The sequence below is a fragment of the Hydra viridissima genome, unplaced genomic scaffold (assembly GCF_058129835.1).
Source record: "Hydra viridissima isolate aposymbiotic clone 2 unplaced genomic scaffold, HvirCarnegie_v1 scaffold_3, whole genome shotgun sequence".
NCBI classification, from domain to species: domain Eukaryota; kingdom Metazoa; phylum Cnidaria; class Hydrozoa; order Anthoathecata; family Hydridae; genus Hydra; species Hydra viridissima.
Window position 1 is genome coordinate 2,487,964 of NW_028324302.1, and position 19,088 is coordinate 2,507,051.

Sequence of the window (19,088 nt, forward strand, 5' to 3'; positions counted from 1 at the left end):
TATATTATTTTTAGTAAATTTTTTTCTTGATAATTGAAAAATTTTAGCTAAACCATATTTACCACTGCCATCTTTATGTGTTAAAAGGTTTTCCTTGGGTTTAATAATAGATGAAACAGAGCCAATCGGTCCAGATCCTTTATATTCTAAAACAACGAAAATTCACCTTATTTGTGTAAAAACTTTCATTTTTAAAAAGAAAATGTTGAAGAAAATTCACCTCCAATACTTCCACTGTTGGAACTGTCATCATTTGATAGTCTAGCAAGGAAATTTAGACCAGAATTGTCATTGGTTAAGGTGTTACCAGAAACAAGACCAACCAATGTACTTGCTAAACTTCCAGCTCCATCACCTCCTCCTGTTTCTAGTCCTCCACCAATACCAGAATCAAGACCATATGTACCTAAGCCTGAAGCACCTCCACCACTGTTAGATCCAATAGTACCTATTATTTAAAGCATTACTTGCTAAATTATCATCAGGTAAAAGAGATACTGAAAAAAATGGTAGTTTTTGTAATGGTAATATTATACCTATAGCATTCATTAGTCCAATTGCAGTAGAAGCTGCATTTGCAGCATCTGATGCAGCTTTGCTGAGTGTTTGCTGTGCAGCAATCTGCTGAGCAGCAGCTAAAGCTGTTTGACTTGCTTGTGCAATGTGAGAAGCTACAGCTGTTTGTGATATAGCCTGCTGTGCTACAAAGTAAAAGACATTTAATGTGTTTTTGCTTTTAAAATATTGTCAAGTGCTTCATGATGGATTCTACACTAAAATATTGATTAAATATAAAGAAAACTCAAAAAATATTTTTTATATTGCTGGCCACATGAAAAACTACCCAAAATAGGCATCATTTGTAACATTTCTAAACAATATCTTAGAGTAGAATAACAGAGATTTTTCCTCAAACTACATAGATAAGATAACAATACCAAAAACAAAATATCATGCCAAAAGACTTTTTATTTTGGAATTCTTTGGAAAAGTTTGAAGACTAAAAGAAACTTAACAACTCAAATTGCTAAGCACAAAATCTTATCTCACACTATTATACCTTGATTATTACTCTTTAAAAAACTTAATGATGCCTCTTCTGTCGGAGTAACATGCACATAAATAGCTATATTAGGACCAATAGTTGTACTATAGGCAGAACCATTATTAACTAATAACCCAACGCCAGTTTTTGAATCCATTGCCACAAAAGAAAGAAGATGATCACCTGGAGTTAAATCAAAGTTTTCAATGAAAGCCACTTATATTAGATAATAGTTGCAGTGTAAGTTGCAGTGTAAGTTGCAGTATTAAACAAGAAAGGTTGCAACAAACATAAAATGATTAAAAACCTGATGAACATAATAAAGGCCTTGCTGCAGAACCCAGGGGACCTAATGTTAAGGATTTTGGTAGACATGTTGTCCATTCAATCATACAACCCTGAGTGTAGCTACTATGCATGCTCAAATGAACTTCAAAATCTATTAACATAGCAATAAAAAAATAAAACTACAAATCTTAGCTACTTTTTTAAAGTTCAATCTTTATTGAGTTTCAAAAACTGATTGAAAGTTGTGAATCTCACCTCCGCGTTTTTTTTTGTAAGAACTTTTTAATGATTGATCAATAATGGGTACAGGTGTTGAGTTTTTAACTTTATCACCCTGGGTATTGTTTTCAGCAAGCTTGATGTTCTCAGTAAACTCAGCTAAAGTTTTTGCAAGCATGCTTTCTTCTATCCTTCTATTAGCATCCACTAATCTTGGAAGACTTTGTAAAGTGGCTGACACCATATTAAAGAATAAGCAAGTAATAATCCTTTACTGTTTAAAAAGTATTCTATTTTAAACAAATAAATATATTATACATTATAAAAAACTATTAGCCTCTGACTGTTTGGATAAAAAGGAAGCACTTGACAAAATATTTAAAACTTGTAAATGTAACCAAAAGAAAAACAATAATTTGCAATAGAAAATTCAGGCATTAAATTTACCAATTGCTGCTCCAAGATTTGCTGCTGATCCAACAGCTTCTACCAATTCTAACACAATAATTTATAAGTGATACAAAAAGAGAGAACTTTTTTATTTTTCCATTTATAAAATCAAATTTTTTTTAAGAAAAACTGTACCTTCTGCATTTTTTTCTCTGCCACCATTATTTACAGGAGGCCCAGACTGGTTAGGCAATTGAACAGAAGATACAGCAGGGGGTGCTAAAAAAATCAAGCAAGAAAGAGCCAATAGTTTACATATTTTTTTTTCCCCCAAAAATAAGTAAGAAGAATACATCATAGTATAACCAAGACTAAAAAAAACAAAACACCATACATGGTGCTCGAGCTCCTCCGCTTAGAAGAGCACCTAAAGCCAAAGCTTCTAGCGTCCCCAGTCCCCCATTCGTGCTACCACCATAGTTATTGTTATTGTTAGTAGTAGCAGGTGAACTGTCTCCAGCAGCAGAATTTGCACCATTAAGAGCTTTCAGGGCGTCAGGATCTAATGCCAATTGGACTTTTATTGGTTCTAATAAAATTAAAAAACAAAGTTGATATAAAAATTTGCACAACATGCAAACCAAAATATAAGAAACAACTCCAAAAAAAGTTTTTAGACTGCTCTAAAATTGCCAGGTTAACTGCAGCAAAACATTACTTACACCAATTATCGAAAGAACAGTATTAGTAACATTATCAATCTAGATTATATAGCTTTTTTATGCAAACATGTTTATGGTTTGCAAAAAAGATAAAATCCTCCAAAACATAACAAACTCTTGACAAAAACTGCTTATAAAAAATTTCTTATTAAAAATCATTAGAGGGAAAAGCTGCTCCTAAACTAAACATATAGTGTTCTTACCATCACTTGCAGCACTAGTTGATGTTATTGATTGACTTTGGGAAAGTGTTGTTAAAGGAGGAGGTGTAGCTGGTGGAGTTGGTGGAGGGAGAGATGCAGTAAGTGCATTAATTGCTATGCCATCACCATTACTGCCTTTTCCTTTGTTAACACTATCTTTATCATCATCATCTACAGGCACAAGTTTCAAGCGGCCATATGGTGTTAGCAATGTCTGTCCAGGTTTAAAACTAGGAGTTTTTTTTACTTCATCAACATCAGTATGTATATATTCATGATGAACAGGTCCATTGATATGAACATCAGGTGTCTCAAAGTGTACAGCACCATCATGAGATGGGAGAAATCGCAACGGACCTATAAGGGAAGAAGAATATGCATATAATCTTTTACGCAATCAACAGAGAATAGATTTCATCTATGATCCTTTTTAAATGTTATAAATATCAAAAAATAAATAAAACAAAAAATATAAAGTTTAAACTCAAAAGTACAATTATTGTTAATGTTAGTATTGTTAATGCAATAATTTGTAAGTTAAAAATTTTAATTCAAACAGCTGTTGATTTTTTTTTTTTTTTTTTTTCTTTTTTATTGTTAATATTTAAAAATGCTACCATTATAAAATTAAGCTCTTAAATATAGCAAACTTCTTAATACTTACTTTAAAAAAAAACAAAATTTTTACAGTAAATATTTTTAATGTATAATAGGTATGAAAGCTAACCAAATTCTTTTGATCTATATTTTTGAATAATAGTAGTGATAACATTGAAATATGAAAGAAATTTTTGAATATTTTCATCAGCTCCTGCATCATCAAATTCTAATAAAAAAATTGAAGCACCATATCTTTTAAACTTTGACTTTAAAGATATGTTGCTCAAAAAAATATCAAAGAATTAAGTTGCATGCAGCAACTTTAAAGTTCAAGAAATTGATGCACTCAACAGCTTTTTAATCACTGGCTCTAAAATAGTGACTCTACAGTAATACTTACCAAGGTTTCTTTTAGTAGCATTATCATTTCTTATTTTATTTAAAATATATGAAGTAGATTCAGAACTGTCTGGGACTACAACTTTTAAAATCCCATCATCAGCATCATGGTCTGACCTGATCTCTATAACATTGCCTTTTCTAATATCAGAAGCAGATGGACCAATATTTTCAGCTGTATCAATCATTTGACTTAACACAGCAGCTCCTTGCCTACGGTCTCCATGGCCAATCTTCTTTGCAAGATTATTTATGGCTCTTTCCTCAGCGGAGGTAACCTTCATTTTCAGTAATTCATCTTCTTTATATTTATCCCACTTCAACTTTTTGAGTAACTTGTCACGTTCTTTTAGTTTTTTGCTGCTGGGAAAGATTGTTCCTATTTCTGAAACAAAATGCTCTTCATCATATTTCATCAAATCGTGAACTTTATTTAACATTTTGTTTTCACTGTTCTTATTAAACTCAGCAAAATTTTCAAGAGCTGCATGATCATCCAGTTGAACTGTGTTCAAACGCTTGATACCATTTTTAGTATGATAACAAATAGTCACTTTGTTTTTTCTTGATGGAAGAGAGCAAGGGAAAAAGTTCTTTTCTTTACTATCAAAAGCAGCAGTTAAAGATCTCTCTCCATCAAAAGAAGAGTCATCATTTTCTATTTTAGAAATATCCTCTTCAATTCTGTCATTATTAAAATCATTATATTTACTTTCATCTCTAATGTCATCATCACTAGAATCTTGGGCATAAGAACTGAATTGGGACTGGCGCTCAAAATTTATATGATTTAATGGTTGTTTCATATGATTTTTTCGATCAAAGATAATGGATTTAGATTTTGATTGTCTTGGAACATCTTTGCCCACCTTATGTTGAGGGAACATATTTTCTTGCCTATGTTTAGCATCAAAAATGTCTTTATCATTTGGGAGGTTTTCAGTGTTTTCATGATTTGGGATTTGAGTGTACATATTTTCTATACAATTATTGGTTAGACAGGCTCCATGTGTTCTAGAGGAACTATAAAACATTTTTAAAAGCATATTAACTCCACTAGAATGAAATCGCTTGTCATGAATAAACTTCTTCGGAAAGAAGGATAACTCTCTCAGTGGTAATGACTGGATACTTTTCTGAGTTAGAATATCATTGCCATAATCTTCTTTTTCTTTAAAATAATAAGGATCTTTATGAACTTTTTTGAAACTTGATGACTTAAGCTCTTTTTCAGAACCAGGTTCAGCTTCAATATCATTAGATGGTAGAGCAGGTTGACTTTCTGATTCACCAAACATATCTGATTGATTTTCAGATTCACCATGAGCTTCATCATTGTCTTCTTTTATTTTAGAATTTTTAGTATCTTCAAAATACTTCTTGACTGTTGAGAGGTAATTTTCCATAGCTTGCTCATGCTTTTTTACATTACTTTCTTCATTAGCTTTGCTGTGCAAGTATTTCACAAACCGATTGTATGAAAAGCCTTTACTTCCATACTTACTTTTTAAAAAATTTGAAAAAATTTCTTTAAAAATCTGCTCTTCATCATTATCTCTGTTTTTATGATGAGAACTGAGTTTATATTGATCGTAATGATTTAAATCATTGTCTTCACATTCTTTGCATTCATAATTATCATCCACATCTTGTGAGTCTGCTTTATGAAAACTGCCTGAACTAAAACTTAATGGATGGCTTTCAAAATCATTTCCAATAGTTGCACTGAGTTCTTGAGTAATGAAACTCTTTTTAAGTGGCATCACATTTTTCATAACTGGTTTACTTTGACTGCCAATAGTCTGTGGGTTATGTCTGTCATTTTGTTGTGGTATGTCATTAGTTAACAATTTTTTGTCTATGAAAAAAATAGTTCAAATTAGTCTTTAACTTTAATATTAAAAAATTAATTCAATGAATTTGAGTCTCCATGACAATATCTTTGTATAAATTGAAATATGAATGCATTAATAATCTTTAAAAAACTATTGCAAAAACATTAAATAAAATAAGCATAAATGTTAAAGAGAAAAAAGTTTACAAACTTTCCTTTTTTTGAATTACATGTTTAAGATGTTTGATATTAAAAATCAACTCAATGAATTTGATGCTAAAAAACAACTCAATGAATTTGATGCTAAAAAACAACTCAATGAATTTGATATTAAAAATCAACTCAATGAATTTGAGTCATGCAGACTTTTCTCTTTAACATTTTCTCTTTAACATTTATGCTTATTTTATTTAATGTTTTTGCAATAGTTTTTTAAAGACACTATTAAAGATTTTAAAGAGTTTTTATAAATTGAAATATGAATGTATAAATAATCTTTAAGAAACTACTACAAAAAATATTAGTATGAATAACTTTTATAATTTAGTTGATAATTATTAGTGTGTAAAATTTACATTTATCAGATTAATAATAGCTTAAAGAGTAGATTTTAGTATTTCAAACTAATTGAATGATACAATCAGTTACAACTGAAACATATTTCAGGTTTTCTTTAAAAGTAAGTTTTCCTATTAAAAGTTCAAATAAATCATTTCTTAATTAGAAAAAATAGTTAATATAATACCCAGTCCTAATCGCATATTGACAAGATCTAAAGAATCTCCAGCATTACTGAATGAAATTCCATCAGGATTATGCAAATTATTCTCATGATTTGTAACACTGGCTCCTAGAAAATAAGCCAATCAATTTATTTCAATCATTTAAAATTGCTGTTTAATGTTATTTTTTAATTTTAACAAAATTACGTAGTGCCATACAGCATTTTAAATGCATTAAAACCCATGCTTTCAAATTTTTTGAAGTTCAATTTCAGTACTCAAACAATATATATATATATATATATATATATATATATATATATATATATATATATATATATATATATATATATATATATATATATTTATATATATATATATATATATATATATATATATATATATATATATATATATATATATATATATATATATATATATATATATATATATATATATATATATATATATATATATATATATATATATATATATATATATACACACACACATATATTTATAAACAAAAAAGCGTTGAAATAAAAGGTGAAATTTCATTTTTTAAATCTATGAAGACAGATTTTCATGGTAAACCCACTTAAAACTTAACAAAATAAGATAATTAGCAAAAAAATAAAACCAATATTATATTTGTTAAAGTTTTATCATAGTGCAGCAACAGCATTATTTAAAAAAGAATTGATATTTTAATGTAACTTTTAATGTCAATTTTAAAAGCTTAACAAAAAACACGCAAGTGTTCTAATCATCAGTATGAATTGGCATCAAACACATAAATCTTTAAATTTTTATAACTATACAAAATGCTGCAAAGAATTTGTTTAATATAATAATAATAATTTCAAAATTTGTACAAAAAATAATTATTAGAAAATTTCTTGAAACAATGAACATTTTTTAAATTTCTTTTAATTCTTTGATAAACAAAGGCAATATCTAACAATTAATATTAACAAAAAGAAATAACTATAAAATTATTTTTTCTCAGGTATTAAATCATGGTTATTAATCAACTCACCAAAGCCAATATTTAGAAAACTCAGTGAACTATCACCATTATGGAACGAAACTCCATGGTTGATTCCCTTTAATGCGTTATCACTATTTAATATTTGATTGTGATCCCAATCCGTGCCTGTATTTATAACACTTGCACCTATAATTAAAAATTAATATTTGTACATTAAAAGTGTATAACAGAAGAAAACTCTTTAAATATTTTTTTCAAAAATAACTCTTTGGAATTTTTTTGAAAACAACTTTAAATGACTAGAGTTAAATGGTTTTCCTGGTTTGAATTTTAAAATATTGAGAAACGTTACTTGAAAGTTGATTATAATTTATTGTTGAGTGGGAAAATATTGTAAATTATTCATTTAAATTGCCTCTCAAAATCATTTTAAAAATCCATTAAATACCTTTATAAAATAAATTTACTTTACACTGATACAAAATACCTAACAATATTTTAAGACTTAGGCTTTTTGCTTTAGTGAGTTCATAAAGTCATAAAAAAATATGCGTAATAGTATCAGAGAAGAGTAAGGGTGCAATCATTAAACAACATGGTTTCACCCTTATTCTTATCTGATATTAAGCAGAAATAAATACATATGCACTCACTGTCATTCTAGTAATTAATCCTAAAAAAGGATTCCCATACTTTTCAACTTTTATTAACAAAGTCAGCCCCAAGGATTTTTTTGCCTTTAGGTTCCCACATTAAGAGGTAGCATATATAAATTTATCAAAGTAAAAGCAACAGATGATATAAAAAACGATTTTTTTTTTCACCAGGTTGGATGTCAATAAATATGGATAGGGTTGCCAGGTGTCCGGTTTTGAACCGGACACTCCATTATTTCAATTGTCTGTCCTGTAAAAAACAAAAATAAATACCGGACTTGTAAATGTCCGGTTATTTCAAAATTATGGAATATCTGTTTTTCTTCATTGATTGTTTACGCATTATTTTTAAAATAATAGCCAGAATTTATTATTTTTTAAAAATAATAAATTCTGTTTATTGTTAGTGAAAGTTTTTAGTTACGTTTAATTATATCAAACGCAAAGGAATTTAATTTTCGAACGTTCAAATTTTAGAATTTTTATTGGAGTATTGAAAGTTTGTGTATATAATAAAATTAACGCAAACAAAAATTTATTAAAAACTGTTAAATTTTCAGTTTTTTTGCAATTTCAAAAAAAAAAAGAAACTACAAAAAGCATTTGAGACTAACATTAAATATAACTATGAAAGTAAAAAATAAAATATATTAGAAGCAGGTAGGATGTATAATAGCACAATTAAAAACTAAAAAAGAAATTACAAATTAGTATTGTAGTGTAAAAGTAATAGTAAATGTACTTTTCTGTACTAATTTACTTCGAGGCTTGTTTTTAAAAGGTTACGATTTTCAAATTAAAGTTGAAAATTAGTATGGTATTGTAGTATCAAAGTAATGGTAAAATTACTTTTAGCTTTGATGACTTTTATCAAATTTGAGTGACGGGGGTCACAAAAGTTTCTATATATCTTTTCGTATTTTATTAAAATTTAGAAAAAAGTAGGGGGTCCCTCGGCTCATTATTCCTTGTATATCCTCATAAAATGTATTGTAGTATTAGTATATATGTAATATTCCGTCTTTAGTTCTCCAAATGAAACAAAATGAATTTTCACGAAGAACGTTGGGGGAGGGGGGGGGGGGTCGGATGTATGAGAAAGTGTCCAGTTTTTTTAGAAAAGAAATCTGGCAACCCTAAATATGGATTTTTTTGGAAAACTTGGAGTGGTGTATAATACACCCTTCATATCCCATGTATAGGTGCCAGGTGCCATAAATGCTTATTCTACAATACAATATCAAGGATGTAAAAATTAACAAACAAAAATTAAACTATTTTCTCTCTAACAATATATTCCATAATATCTAAATATCTCTACAATATATTTTGTTATAGGCACTAAAGATGACTGAAATGAATATTAAAGTAAAGAGATGTCCTTCTTGCTATTAAAGAGGCATTATCACTCTATTTTCTGGTCTTGCTCTAATAAAACCACCTTTTCTCTCAAGACCAAAGATTGTTTCAGAAGCATTAGTTTCTTAAAAAGTAGCTTATTGTTTAAAAACTACTTTCATGACAGTAAATATTTCTTAAACTTTTATCAATTAAAATATATTATTAAGCATAAGGAAAATTGATTTTACTCTTTAAATCCCCTCTTAACTCCTTGTGTGTAAATATGGAAATACCATAGGACACTCAGAAAACTTTCTACATCACTATTGTTCATTTGACAGGTTAAGATGGGTTTATAGGCTTCTTTCCATGCTATAAAGTCAGTCAATGTGGTTCCATGCAAGTTTAAATTTAAAACTTAAGTTTAAGTTAGGAATCTTGTATGCTCTGGGATAGCAAGGCTTCCCATCTTCTGATGTTTTCTAGTTTCAAAAATTTTTTTAACAGCAAATTTCCTTTCAACCTTGCTTTGGCTGCAAGGTAAACTTTATAATAAGATTTTAGAATAAGAATACCATGCTGAAGATCTCATGTATTTTGAAGTTTCATAAGGGTGAGTTGGTTTAAGATGTGTTGTGTCTTTTCTATACAACTATGCTTCACTTTGATTTGCAACCACATAGGGAAGTAAACTGATACAATAAACTTAAAAATTAATTCTAAGCCTTTTAGCTCATCTCCCTCTAATCCATGTTTGCATACTCACAATAAAAATTAGGAAGGACCTTTGTTGAGCCACTTTGAATAGGTTATAGTGCCTGGCTTTTGGTTTGCAAAACTTTCAGCAAGAGTTTCTGAAATTACTGTCTGTTATTGTTTGCAGGCATATTTCTGATCTGAAGATTACTCATTTACCAGTTCTTCACAAAGTTTAATTAAACAAGGACTTACAAGTATTGGCTTGAAGTTTTTAACTTCTTTCCATTTCAGTCACCTTGGAAAACAACTTGAGGTTATCTTACCATCAAGTTCTTCTACTAAATGTTGAAGGCAAAGTTCATTTGTGTCAAATGAACATATTAGTCATTATAACTTTTTTTTTCTAATTTAACAACTAAACAATGGATAACATCTCTATTATGACTTATATTTGTAATTGTTCAATTACAAACAATAAACTTAAATATATCTTCAACACCATACAAAGTAGTGAAATACTTTTTTTTAAAAATATTTATTCAGAAGAAAAAAACTCTCTCTTTTCTCTGGAAATAAAATATTATCATTATATTATTTATCAACATTATTAATAATATAATATTATTAATGATAATATTTTTATAGGAAAACAATAAGAATATTATTAAAGTAAAATAAAAAGTTGCATATTACCAATTAAATCAAACATGCTTGCCTTTTTTTCTCGTTTTTAAATCATTAGTGTTTTCTTACTGTTTCATACTCATTGTCAAATATTTCTTTTACTTTGACAATAAAATATTTGTGAGTTAAAACAAATAATCACAAAAAAATCAAAGTACAAAAAATATGTAAATATAAAAATAAGTCTAAACCTTATATTAAAATAATTTAAGTACTCTTTATAAAATTTTGTTTTGTGTTTGTTAAAAAAGTTTAATTTTATCAAGAAGTGTAATGAGTTTTTTATGCAGCCGCAACCAATTTATTTTTGCCAAAAGCTAATTTTTTCGTCTAGAAAATGAAACAATTAAGTCCATTTTTGCAAATGAAAACCAGTGTTTTTTTAACAGATCCTATATTTACATACCTTCACACAAAAAAAATATATGGGGCCTAGTGTTTATGGTAAAAAAAACTGTGATTTTTGAAAAGTATGGGATGTCCTAATGCACAATGCAGTTATTTGAGTTAAGATATTTTAAATGTAACTTATTAAATATATCAATAAAGTTTTAAGAAATATTTTCTATTTTCATCTCTCAATGATCAAAAAAGAACACTAAAACGTTTCTACCTAATCCATATCCAACATTGACAGGATCTCTGTAATCCATATAATTTTCATTAAACCCAATATTTTGATGTATTCTATCCCAATTTAATTTTCTTTCTAAATCATTACTAAAGACCCCTGTTCCTATAAAATCATGGTTTTCAAGATCTCCAAACCTTGGATTACATAACTCTTCATTTTTAAAATGATTGCCACCTTGAAACATGGGGTGATTGAATGCTTCAAGTGGACCACCCCATTGATAGTTCCAGTTTCTTTCTCTTCCACTGTTATGAAAATAATGACTATTAGAGCCGCAGTTTGAAGTTCTCTTTTCCTGATTATTTTGACTATTGAAGCTTTGAAAGCTATCATCCTCATCACTTTGATCCCACATGTTCATATTGTGGATTTCTTGCAAGTAATTTTTTACATTTTGAGAAGAACTGCTATCTATAAAAACAAAATGAAAATCAAAAAATATTAGAAAATGTTAATATATTCAAGCTTTACTACTTGATTACTAAACTTTGTATTGAAAAAATGTTTTTATCAATATTAATTTCCATAAATAATAAACTCTTAAATTACAAGTTTAAAAAAAAAATCAAAATCTTACCAAAATGGGAGATGCTTCCATCACATATGCAAGATTTCTTTTTGCCATCTACAAAAAACAGTGAAACGTCAGTTGACAAACGTTAAAATTGTTTGTTTTTTTTTTTAATCACAGGCTTTGAAGTTTTGTAGAATATTTGGTAAAGTAAAAAATGTTTTATTTATAAGTCATGATAAAAAATTTTCTTTATAAAATAATTTTTTCATCCTGCCAACTTCCATACAATTTCTGAAAAAAAATCTTTGCATAAAACTTGCTCCCTTAAAGTTGGAAATTAGTGAATAAATGTTAAAGAGAAAAAGATTTAAAAACTTTGATTTTTTTTATTACCATCTATATAAATTTGCATATTTAAGATATTTAATAATAGAAGTATGGGGTACAACAATTAGACTAATGTGTAAAATATTATTGTAAACCCACAAATATTAACTTTCCATAACTCAAAGGTAAAAACTGATTTTTTTTTTTTTTATATATGAAAACTTATTTAGCAAATAATTAAAAGTAACAGAGGACAAGAAATTTATTTTTAATAGGTTTTTTTTAAAATAACTCTTTGTCAAATAAATTACCACAATGGATTATGATATAAAGCCTTCATGCAATAGCTTTTTCAGACAAAATTCTAGCGTTATGTTTTTTGTAACTCTGATTTGTAAAATATAATTAATGATAATTGGAAGAGTTTCTTTTTAAATAAGAGCTCCAAAAAAATAAATAGCATAAAATAAGAGCATAAAATTCAAAAAATAAGAGTTTACAATGGAGACTTACCTTCTAATTTTTCTTTGTTGCTATGTTCTGAGGCCAACTTGTTATGAACTAAGAACATCCAAAAGTAAAAGTAAAAAATAAAAGTTACATAAAATGCTTTTAACTTCAATCGTTATCCTTTCAAGGAAATTTTCTCATGAGAATAAGTTAAAAAGCAAAATGAAATATTTACTAATTTAAATAGAAATTTTTGTTAATAAAAAAGAAATATTTTTTTACAAACATAAAAATACCATTAACAAAAATAGAATTATTTCTGAGTATAACTAAAAGATGAATTACCACTTGACTTTGAAGAACCTTTTTGATTTCCTAAATGAGTTTTCAAAAATCATTTTTATCCTACATCAGTATTTACTTTTTTAAAAAAAAAATCCCTTAGGGAGTATTTACTATAATTAAATGAAGTGAGAAATGTCACTTTAAAAACATTTTCTTAAACTTTAAAAAAGCAAAATGTGTATTTCTTTAAGCTTTATTTACCAAAGACTAGAGCTCCTATTATCACAAAAAACAAGTTAATTTTTTTGAGCTTAAAAAAACTGATTAAAACAAACTAACTGTGTAAATAACACAAACTAACTGTATAAATGACACAAACTAACTGTATAAATAACACAAACTAACTGTATAAATAACACAAACAAACTGTATAAATAACACAAACTAACTGTATAAATAACACAAACTAACTGTATAAATGACACAAACTAACTGTATAAATAACACAAACTAACTGTATAAATGACACAAACTAACTGTAAAAATAACACAAACTGTATATGTAATAAGATCAATCGAAGATTTTTAGAATATTTTTTATTTGACAAAAATAAAAATATCTTCAAATAAATGTTTACCAGTGCATATACATTCTTTTTCGCTTCGTTTTAAGCTTCTACCTTTTTTTATAGATCTTCGAAACCTTATTTTATTGTTAGCAAGTCGAGTTACTGCATCATCATCTAGAATAGTTTTATAAAACATAATCTAATGATCATAATCAAACAGCAGAAAACTTATGGCTTATTAAGTAATTAACTAAATTTATGCTCATATAAATACATTTATTCTCTATATATAGTATATAGGGCAGATGTTTGTATCTAGGAATATTTTTTGATTACCTCATATAAAATACTAAAATTGATTTAATACAATACCAAATAGTTTATTTTTCAGTTAAAAAGTAAATTATCTGCATGTATTATATTATGATGATGCAAATCACTATTTTTTGATGACCAAATTTGGCCCAGAAAAAGTATTGTTTTTTTTTAAATGCTAATAAAACTAATATCAACTTGATAATTCTATTTTTCTTTTTTTCTTCTTTTTCTTTTTCTTTTTTTTTGATAAAAAATTATTTATAGAAAATATTTATTATATAAAAATAAAATGAAATTGAAATTAAATTTTTTATATAAAAAAATTTTAAAACTCATTAAAATTTTAAATAAAAAGGTTTTAGAAAATTTAAATAAGTGTAATCAAAAGATAAAAAGATTTTAAAAAAAGATCAATATAATAGAAATTGAAAAGTCACATTGTAGAAAGGTTCTTTGTTTATTTTATTTATTTATTTATTTATTTTTTTATCAACAAATCATGTGCTGATGTTTGGTCCAATGCTAAAACTCATGAAATTTAGACTAAACACAAGAGTTAAATTACAGATTTTCCCAGAAAGTGGTTTCTCTCTAGGGTTCTTCAATAAATGGCTTTGGTAGGAAAGAGCAATCTATTAAAGTTGATGTCAGTGATCACAGTTCACAGTGATGACAGATCGTTGGAGAATCCTATTTCGACATAAGAAAGAATTGTTTTCTAGTTGCTATGGATACTCAATTTCCACAGCAAAAAACATTTTTCTCGTGAGTAAAGGTAATTATAAATAATTATAACTCTCCATCGTTTAATGCCACATTTGGTAAAAATGTTTAGTTATTTTTTTGTTAATGTAAAATGTAATTGTTTTCCCGATAGGAATCTTTTATGTGTTTTTTTTTTTTTTTCCAGTTTATATTAAAAACTTCATTTACGCTAAGGGAGATAAGTAAATTATTTTTAGTTAAAAGCTTTTTACTTCTTAAGGGAGAAGTTGTGTTGTTTTTGGATAATAGGTGCGGGAAAACCTACAACTGCGCTGGCTAGAACGCGAGAGTAGCATTTAGATACTTAAGCTGAAGAACCGCACTAATTATTTCGCCAAGAAAGTTTTAAATTTTTTAAAAAGATTTTGAAATTTCTATGTGCTAACAACTGGTGTTGAAATAAGTTTAGTAAAATACTTTATAAAATTAAAAATAGATTTTTTTGGAAGTGAATTTTTTCTAAAAAACTTTTTGAGTATAAAAATTTGTTTAACTTCGTTTTTTGTCTTAAGTATAACATTAAAAAAAAAAGAAAAATTTTCAAAAGCAAAAAATGTTTTTTAAATGTAAACATGTTTACGATTTCAAATTATCTTGAGTAATTTATAAAATACATTTCATTCAAGCTAAATAAAAATCTGATCCCATCTACCCTCACTAGAAAACTATTTATGAAATAAATGGTTTTCTAGTGGGGGTAGAAGGGATTATAAAATTGGTTGAAGAATTATATGCAGATCATGAGCTTTTCAAAAAAATCACAATGGTTATGAATTTTCCGATCAGGTACTAAGATTCTAAAACTTACTGGTAAGTTTTTTTAAAATCTGGCCTTAAAAATTCTATTGTTATTCTAAGTAACTTTGACAAATCCTCACTTGTTAAATTTGTACCATAATTTAATTTGACAAATCTCATAGTGGAAGTTAAAGATTTACATGTGTAATAAGTTTTTACTTAAAGTAATCGTTCTTAGTTGATGATACTTAATTTCAGCAATTTCGTTCATAAATCCAACAAACTTTGTACAAAATACATTAATACAAAATCAAAATATTTTGATAGTTCTAATTATGGAGATCTAATAGTTCCATTTCAAACTGAGATTCTGAAGATGATTTAAGTGCATGTAAATCATCAAGCGTAATTTGTTGGTAACTTCTAGTAAGTTCTGTAGTTTTCCCCTGTATGATTCAAAATTATGATCATCATACTGAATTGAAAATTTTTAAAGTAAGATCTTTAAAGTAAGATCTCTCTGAAAAAGGGTAAGTTTTTTTAAAACTCAAAACAGTCCGAGCAAGATCATATATACTTTTCTTTTCCCTTGAGATACATTTAGACTTTGTAAATGTTGCATTACATCACTCAAAAACAAAAGGTCTTTGAAAAAATTCATATCATCAAGGATTTTAAATGCCATTTTCTTTTCAATTAAAAAAGATTTAATTGGTTCACATAATTCTACAAACCTATAAAAAAACATCACTACTTGAAAGCCACTGTACAGCACAGTAAAACAACAGGTTCTTTAGTTAAACTATGATTTTTTGTACTTTATTGAATGTAATTTACATATTCCAAAACTGATTTTAAAATGATTGGAAAACTAAAATATTATGTTGTTAAATGTTCTCGATGAATCGCACCATGAACAAGAATGAACTCTGAATATTTAGGACACTTTTAAATGAGCCAATAAGTCAAAGATGTTCTTGTGGAACTAGGTACTAAAGTTAATCTAAAATATTATACAACTTATTTTGAAGGGCCAACTGAGGGAAGGTATCGTTTGGTCAAAATATGGAAAGAAGTAACTGGAAAAGTAGTGCACACTATTGTTATGGGTTTAAAACAAGAATGGGAAGAGTTGTCAAGGCAAATGAAGAAAGAATTCAGTCAAAGATTTCTAAAGAAATCTCATTAGCCAACATGTGTATCTGAACAATGTTTTTGACACTAGCGGCTTAGTCCTTCATTAACATTAAAGTAGTTTGTAAAATCTTTGTGAAATGCCGTGATTTTGTCTCTTTTTCCTGCGCAAAATTTGGTTAAGTAAAAGCAAATAATACGTAAGAGATTGATGTAAGTTCAACGCTTCTGGAAATTTATGTTATTAATTTTCTTAAAAGTATTAAAAGTATTAAAAGTATTAAAAGTATTAAAAAGCTTAAAGTAATATTTTTTTTATCCTTTACTTTAAGAGCCAATTTACTTTTTAAGCAGATTTTTTCTCAAATTGGTTTTACATTTAGCCGCGAAATTTTGAACAGTATTTCTTTTCAGTTCAATGTTAGGTAATATAATTTAATACAAAGGAACTGGGGGAGATTTACGCATCACTCGGTTCTAAATTTACCGAAAAAAAAAGAGAAAGAATGGTGACCACTCGTGTACGGTCTGTAATTATATAGAATGCAAACAAATAATTTTTGCTTCCAACATCGATAACATAAACACAACTTTCTGCATAAACTGACTTACCGAGTTGATGTGTGGATTCGTTTTCTTCGGTATCTGACTTCTTTTTCGTTGTAAATAAATCAAAGTCTTGATTAAGTTTATTATTTTTTAGTTCATTGTTTTTCTTAAGGTTCGTTTTGCTACTAATGCTAATTACGTTTGTTCTGGTAGTTAACACTTTTCCCTTGTTTTCATCTGTAAGTAAGTCTTTATTTTCTTCTAAACTGCTTAAATTATCGTCAGAGTTTCTCGCACTTTCTTTTTCTGTTGTTGTGATTTTTCTTTCTTCGAAACTTTTAGGGTAATTTTCTGCAAAGTTATAAGAGAATCTGCTACATAATAATCAAAACAAAATATGAATATAAATATAAGTACTACATAACTTAAGCATAGATCTTAAAGCAAAGGAATTAAAAGTCTGCTGTTTTATTGCTCCACCACAAAAAATTTTCCGTTCGATTTTAAATTTGGATTGTTTTAAATTTTGTTATAGTAACTGTGAAGATTGTTACAACATTTGATGATTGCATACCTGCGATTAGAAAGGATGGTTGAATCTGTGAAGTTATTAAGAAAACTAGCGTTGGAAAAAGATACTTCATACCTAAAATACATACCAAAAGTAGCAAAATAAAAAGTTGGAGAAGCAAGTAAAATAGATTGTAGAGTCAATAACATAATAAACTTATGATCGTTTGCACTCCATAAAAAAAAAATCTGCAGAACAAAACTGATGTCATGTGTAGAAAGAGAGTTTAAGGTATAAAAAAAGGTATTCGAAAATCCAAACGAAATCTAGAGTCAATTTGCATAAATCAAACGTCTAATTATTTAAGTATTTTAATAAATATCAATTGGTGATAAATATGCAAGTAAAAAATGGGTTATTTTTTGAGTTATTGAAAAATATTTGTGAAGGTTCTTACACTTTCTAAGAAGAATGTTTTTTATGCCTCGTTTGAATAAAAGGGCCCGGGGATTTATTGTTTATTGAATTTATGATCTATTTCTTATCCACTCCTCAAACCCTTTTTCCTCCTCTCTCTCGCAAACACACACACACACACGCACACTTTTGTATACTTTTATCTGTATCAAATGTCTTAATGTAAAAATATTTGATTTTTTAGTATCATTCATCAGTTTAATGATTAATTGATATAGAACGGTATTTGAATGATTTCCGTTAATTAAAAATGTTTTCTTAATCAGCACATTTAAGATCAGTACCTTTTTTCGGTTTTCAAACAGTTTTTTATATCTCAAGCTGTGAACTTACCGAAACGGTTTTCAGGAACACAGTAGTAAGATGCGAAGATCTATGTAAGCTTCGAATGCTTGCAAACCATGCTTTGTATTAGATTTTCTCCAAATTGCAGTAATCTATATATATATCGTCACTTATCAAAATTATTTCTCTAAAATCATAACAATCATCATTAATAAGGTTAAGTTATCCTCCATTAATTAAAAATTAACTTCGGTTCGAGCCTGCGCATTGCGGTTTGTAATAAACCGTTGGGTATGATTAATTTTCGAAGCATGTAATTTTAGTTGCTCGCAATATGCTCACCTGTTATATAGAAAACAAAATTTTTTAGGGGATTTTGAAAACAAGAAATGAATTCATTTAAAAGACATGTTCCCTGTCATCATCTGATAAAATTTACGCTATATTGATTAGGTCTATTGACTCCAAATACAACGACAATAACATGTGTCTTTTAACACATGTTATTGTCATTGTATTGACAAAAGTCAATTACTTCAATTACGATTTAATATTTTAAACATCTTTGGCGTTATTTGATTTTTTGTTTGAAAAAGTTTCATAAGCATAACTTACAATAGTGTGTTTAAGTCTTAGATCGCCTCTTTCTTTCTTAATTTTTGTATTTTAATATTATCGCTGTTAACGTGGTGGTATGAAATACTGAGAAAGGTATTTATTATTGCGTAACATAAATATT

At 27.5% G+C, this 19,088-nt stretch overlaps 1 protein-coding gene across 15 annotated transcripts in view; it reads right to left on the minus strand.

Moving 5' to 3' along the window:
- The window catches only part of LOC145201928 (uncharacterized), a 45,438-nt gene extending 26,790 nt beyond the window's left edge, over positions 1-18,648 (minus strand). For 8 of the 15 annotated variants that reach the window (XR_016450923.1, XR_016450925.1, XR_016450924.1 and 5 more), the window contains exons 1-21: positions 18,398-18,633; positions 17,651-17,722; positions 17,140-17,427; positions 13,642-13,746; positions 13,064-13,093; positions 12,782-12,829; positions 12,005-12,052; positions 11,407-11,838; positions 7,462-7,599; positions 6,446-6,550; positions 3,868-5,724; positions 2,868-3,224; positions 2,337-2,531; positions 2,138-2,221; positions 2,000-2,047; positions 1,589-1,786; positions 1,353-1,484; positions 1,061-1,228; positions 537-701; positions 221-448; positions 63-146 (exon numbers count right to left, since the gene is read on the minus strand). Coding sequence is in view for 12 of the 15 variants with exons in the window: in XM_090082497.1 (XP_089938623.1) it covers positions 63-146; positions 221-448; positions 537-701; positions 1,061-1,228; positions 1,353-1,484; positions 1,589-1,786; positions 2,000-2,047; positions 2,138-2,221; positions 2,337-2,531; positions 2,868-3,224; positions 3,868-5,724; positions 6,446-6,550; positions 7,462-7,599; positions 11,407-11,838; positions 12,005-12,052; positions 12,782-12,829; positions 13,064-13,093; positions 13,642-13,746; positions 17,140-17,427; positions 17,651-17,720 (4,780 nt within the window). In the remaining 3 variants the exon portion in view is untranslated. Of the gene's footprint in view, positions 1-62; positions 147-220; positions 449-536; positions 702-1,060; positions 1,229-1,352; positions 1,485-1,588; positions 1,787-1,999; positions 2,048-2,137; positions 2,222-2,336; positions 2,532-2,867; positions 3,225-3,867; positions 5,725-6,445; positions 6,551-7,461; positions 7,600-11,406; positions 11,839-12,004; positions 12,053-12,781; positions 12,830-13,063; positions 13,094-13,641; positions 13,747-14,455; positions 14,787-17,139; positions 17,428-17,650; positions 17,723-18,397 lie in introns of those variants that run through there. The other 7 variants (XM_090082502.1, XM_090082500.1, XM_090082499.1 and 4 more) reach the window with 7 other exon arrangements.
- Positions 18,649-19,088: the final 440 nt, after the last annotated feature.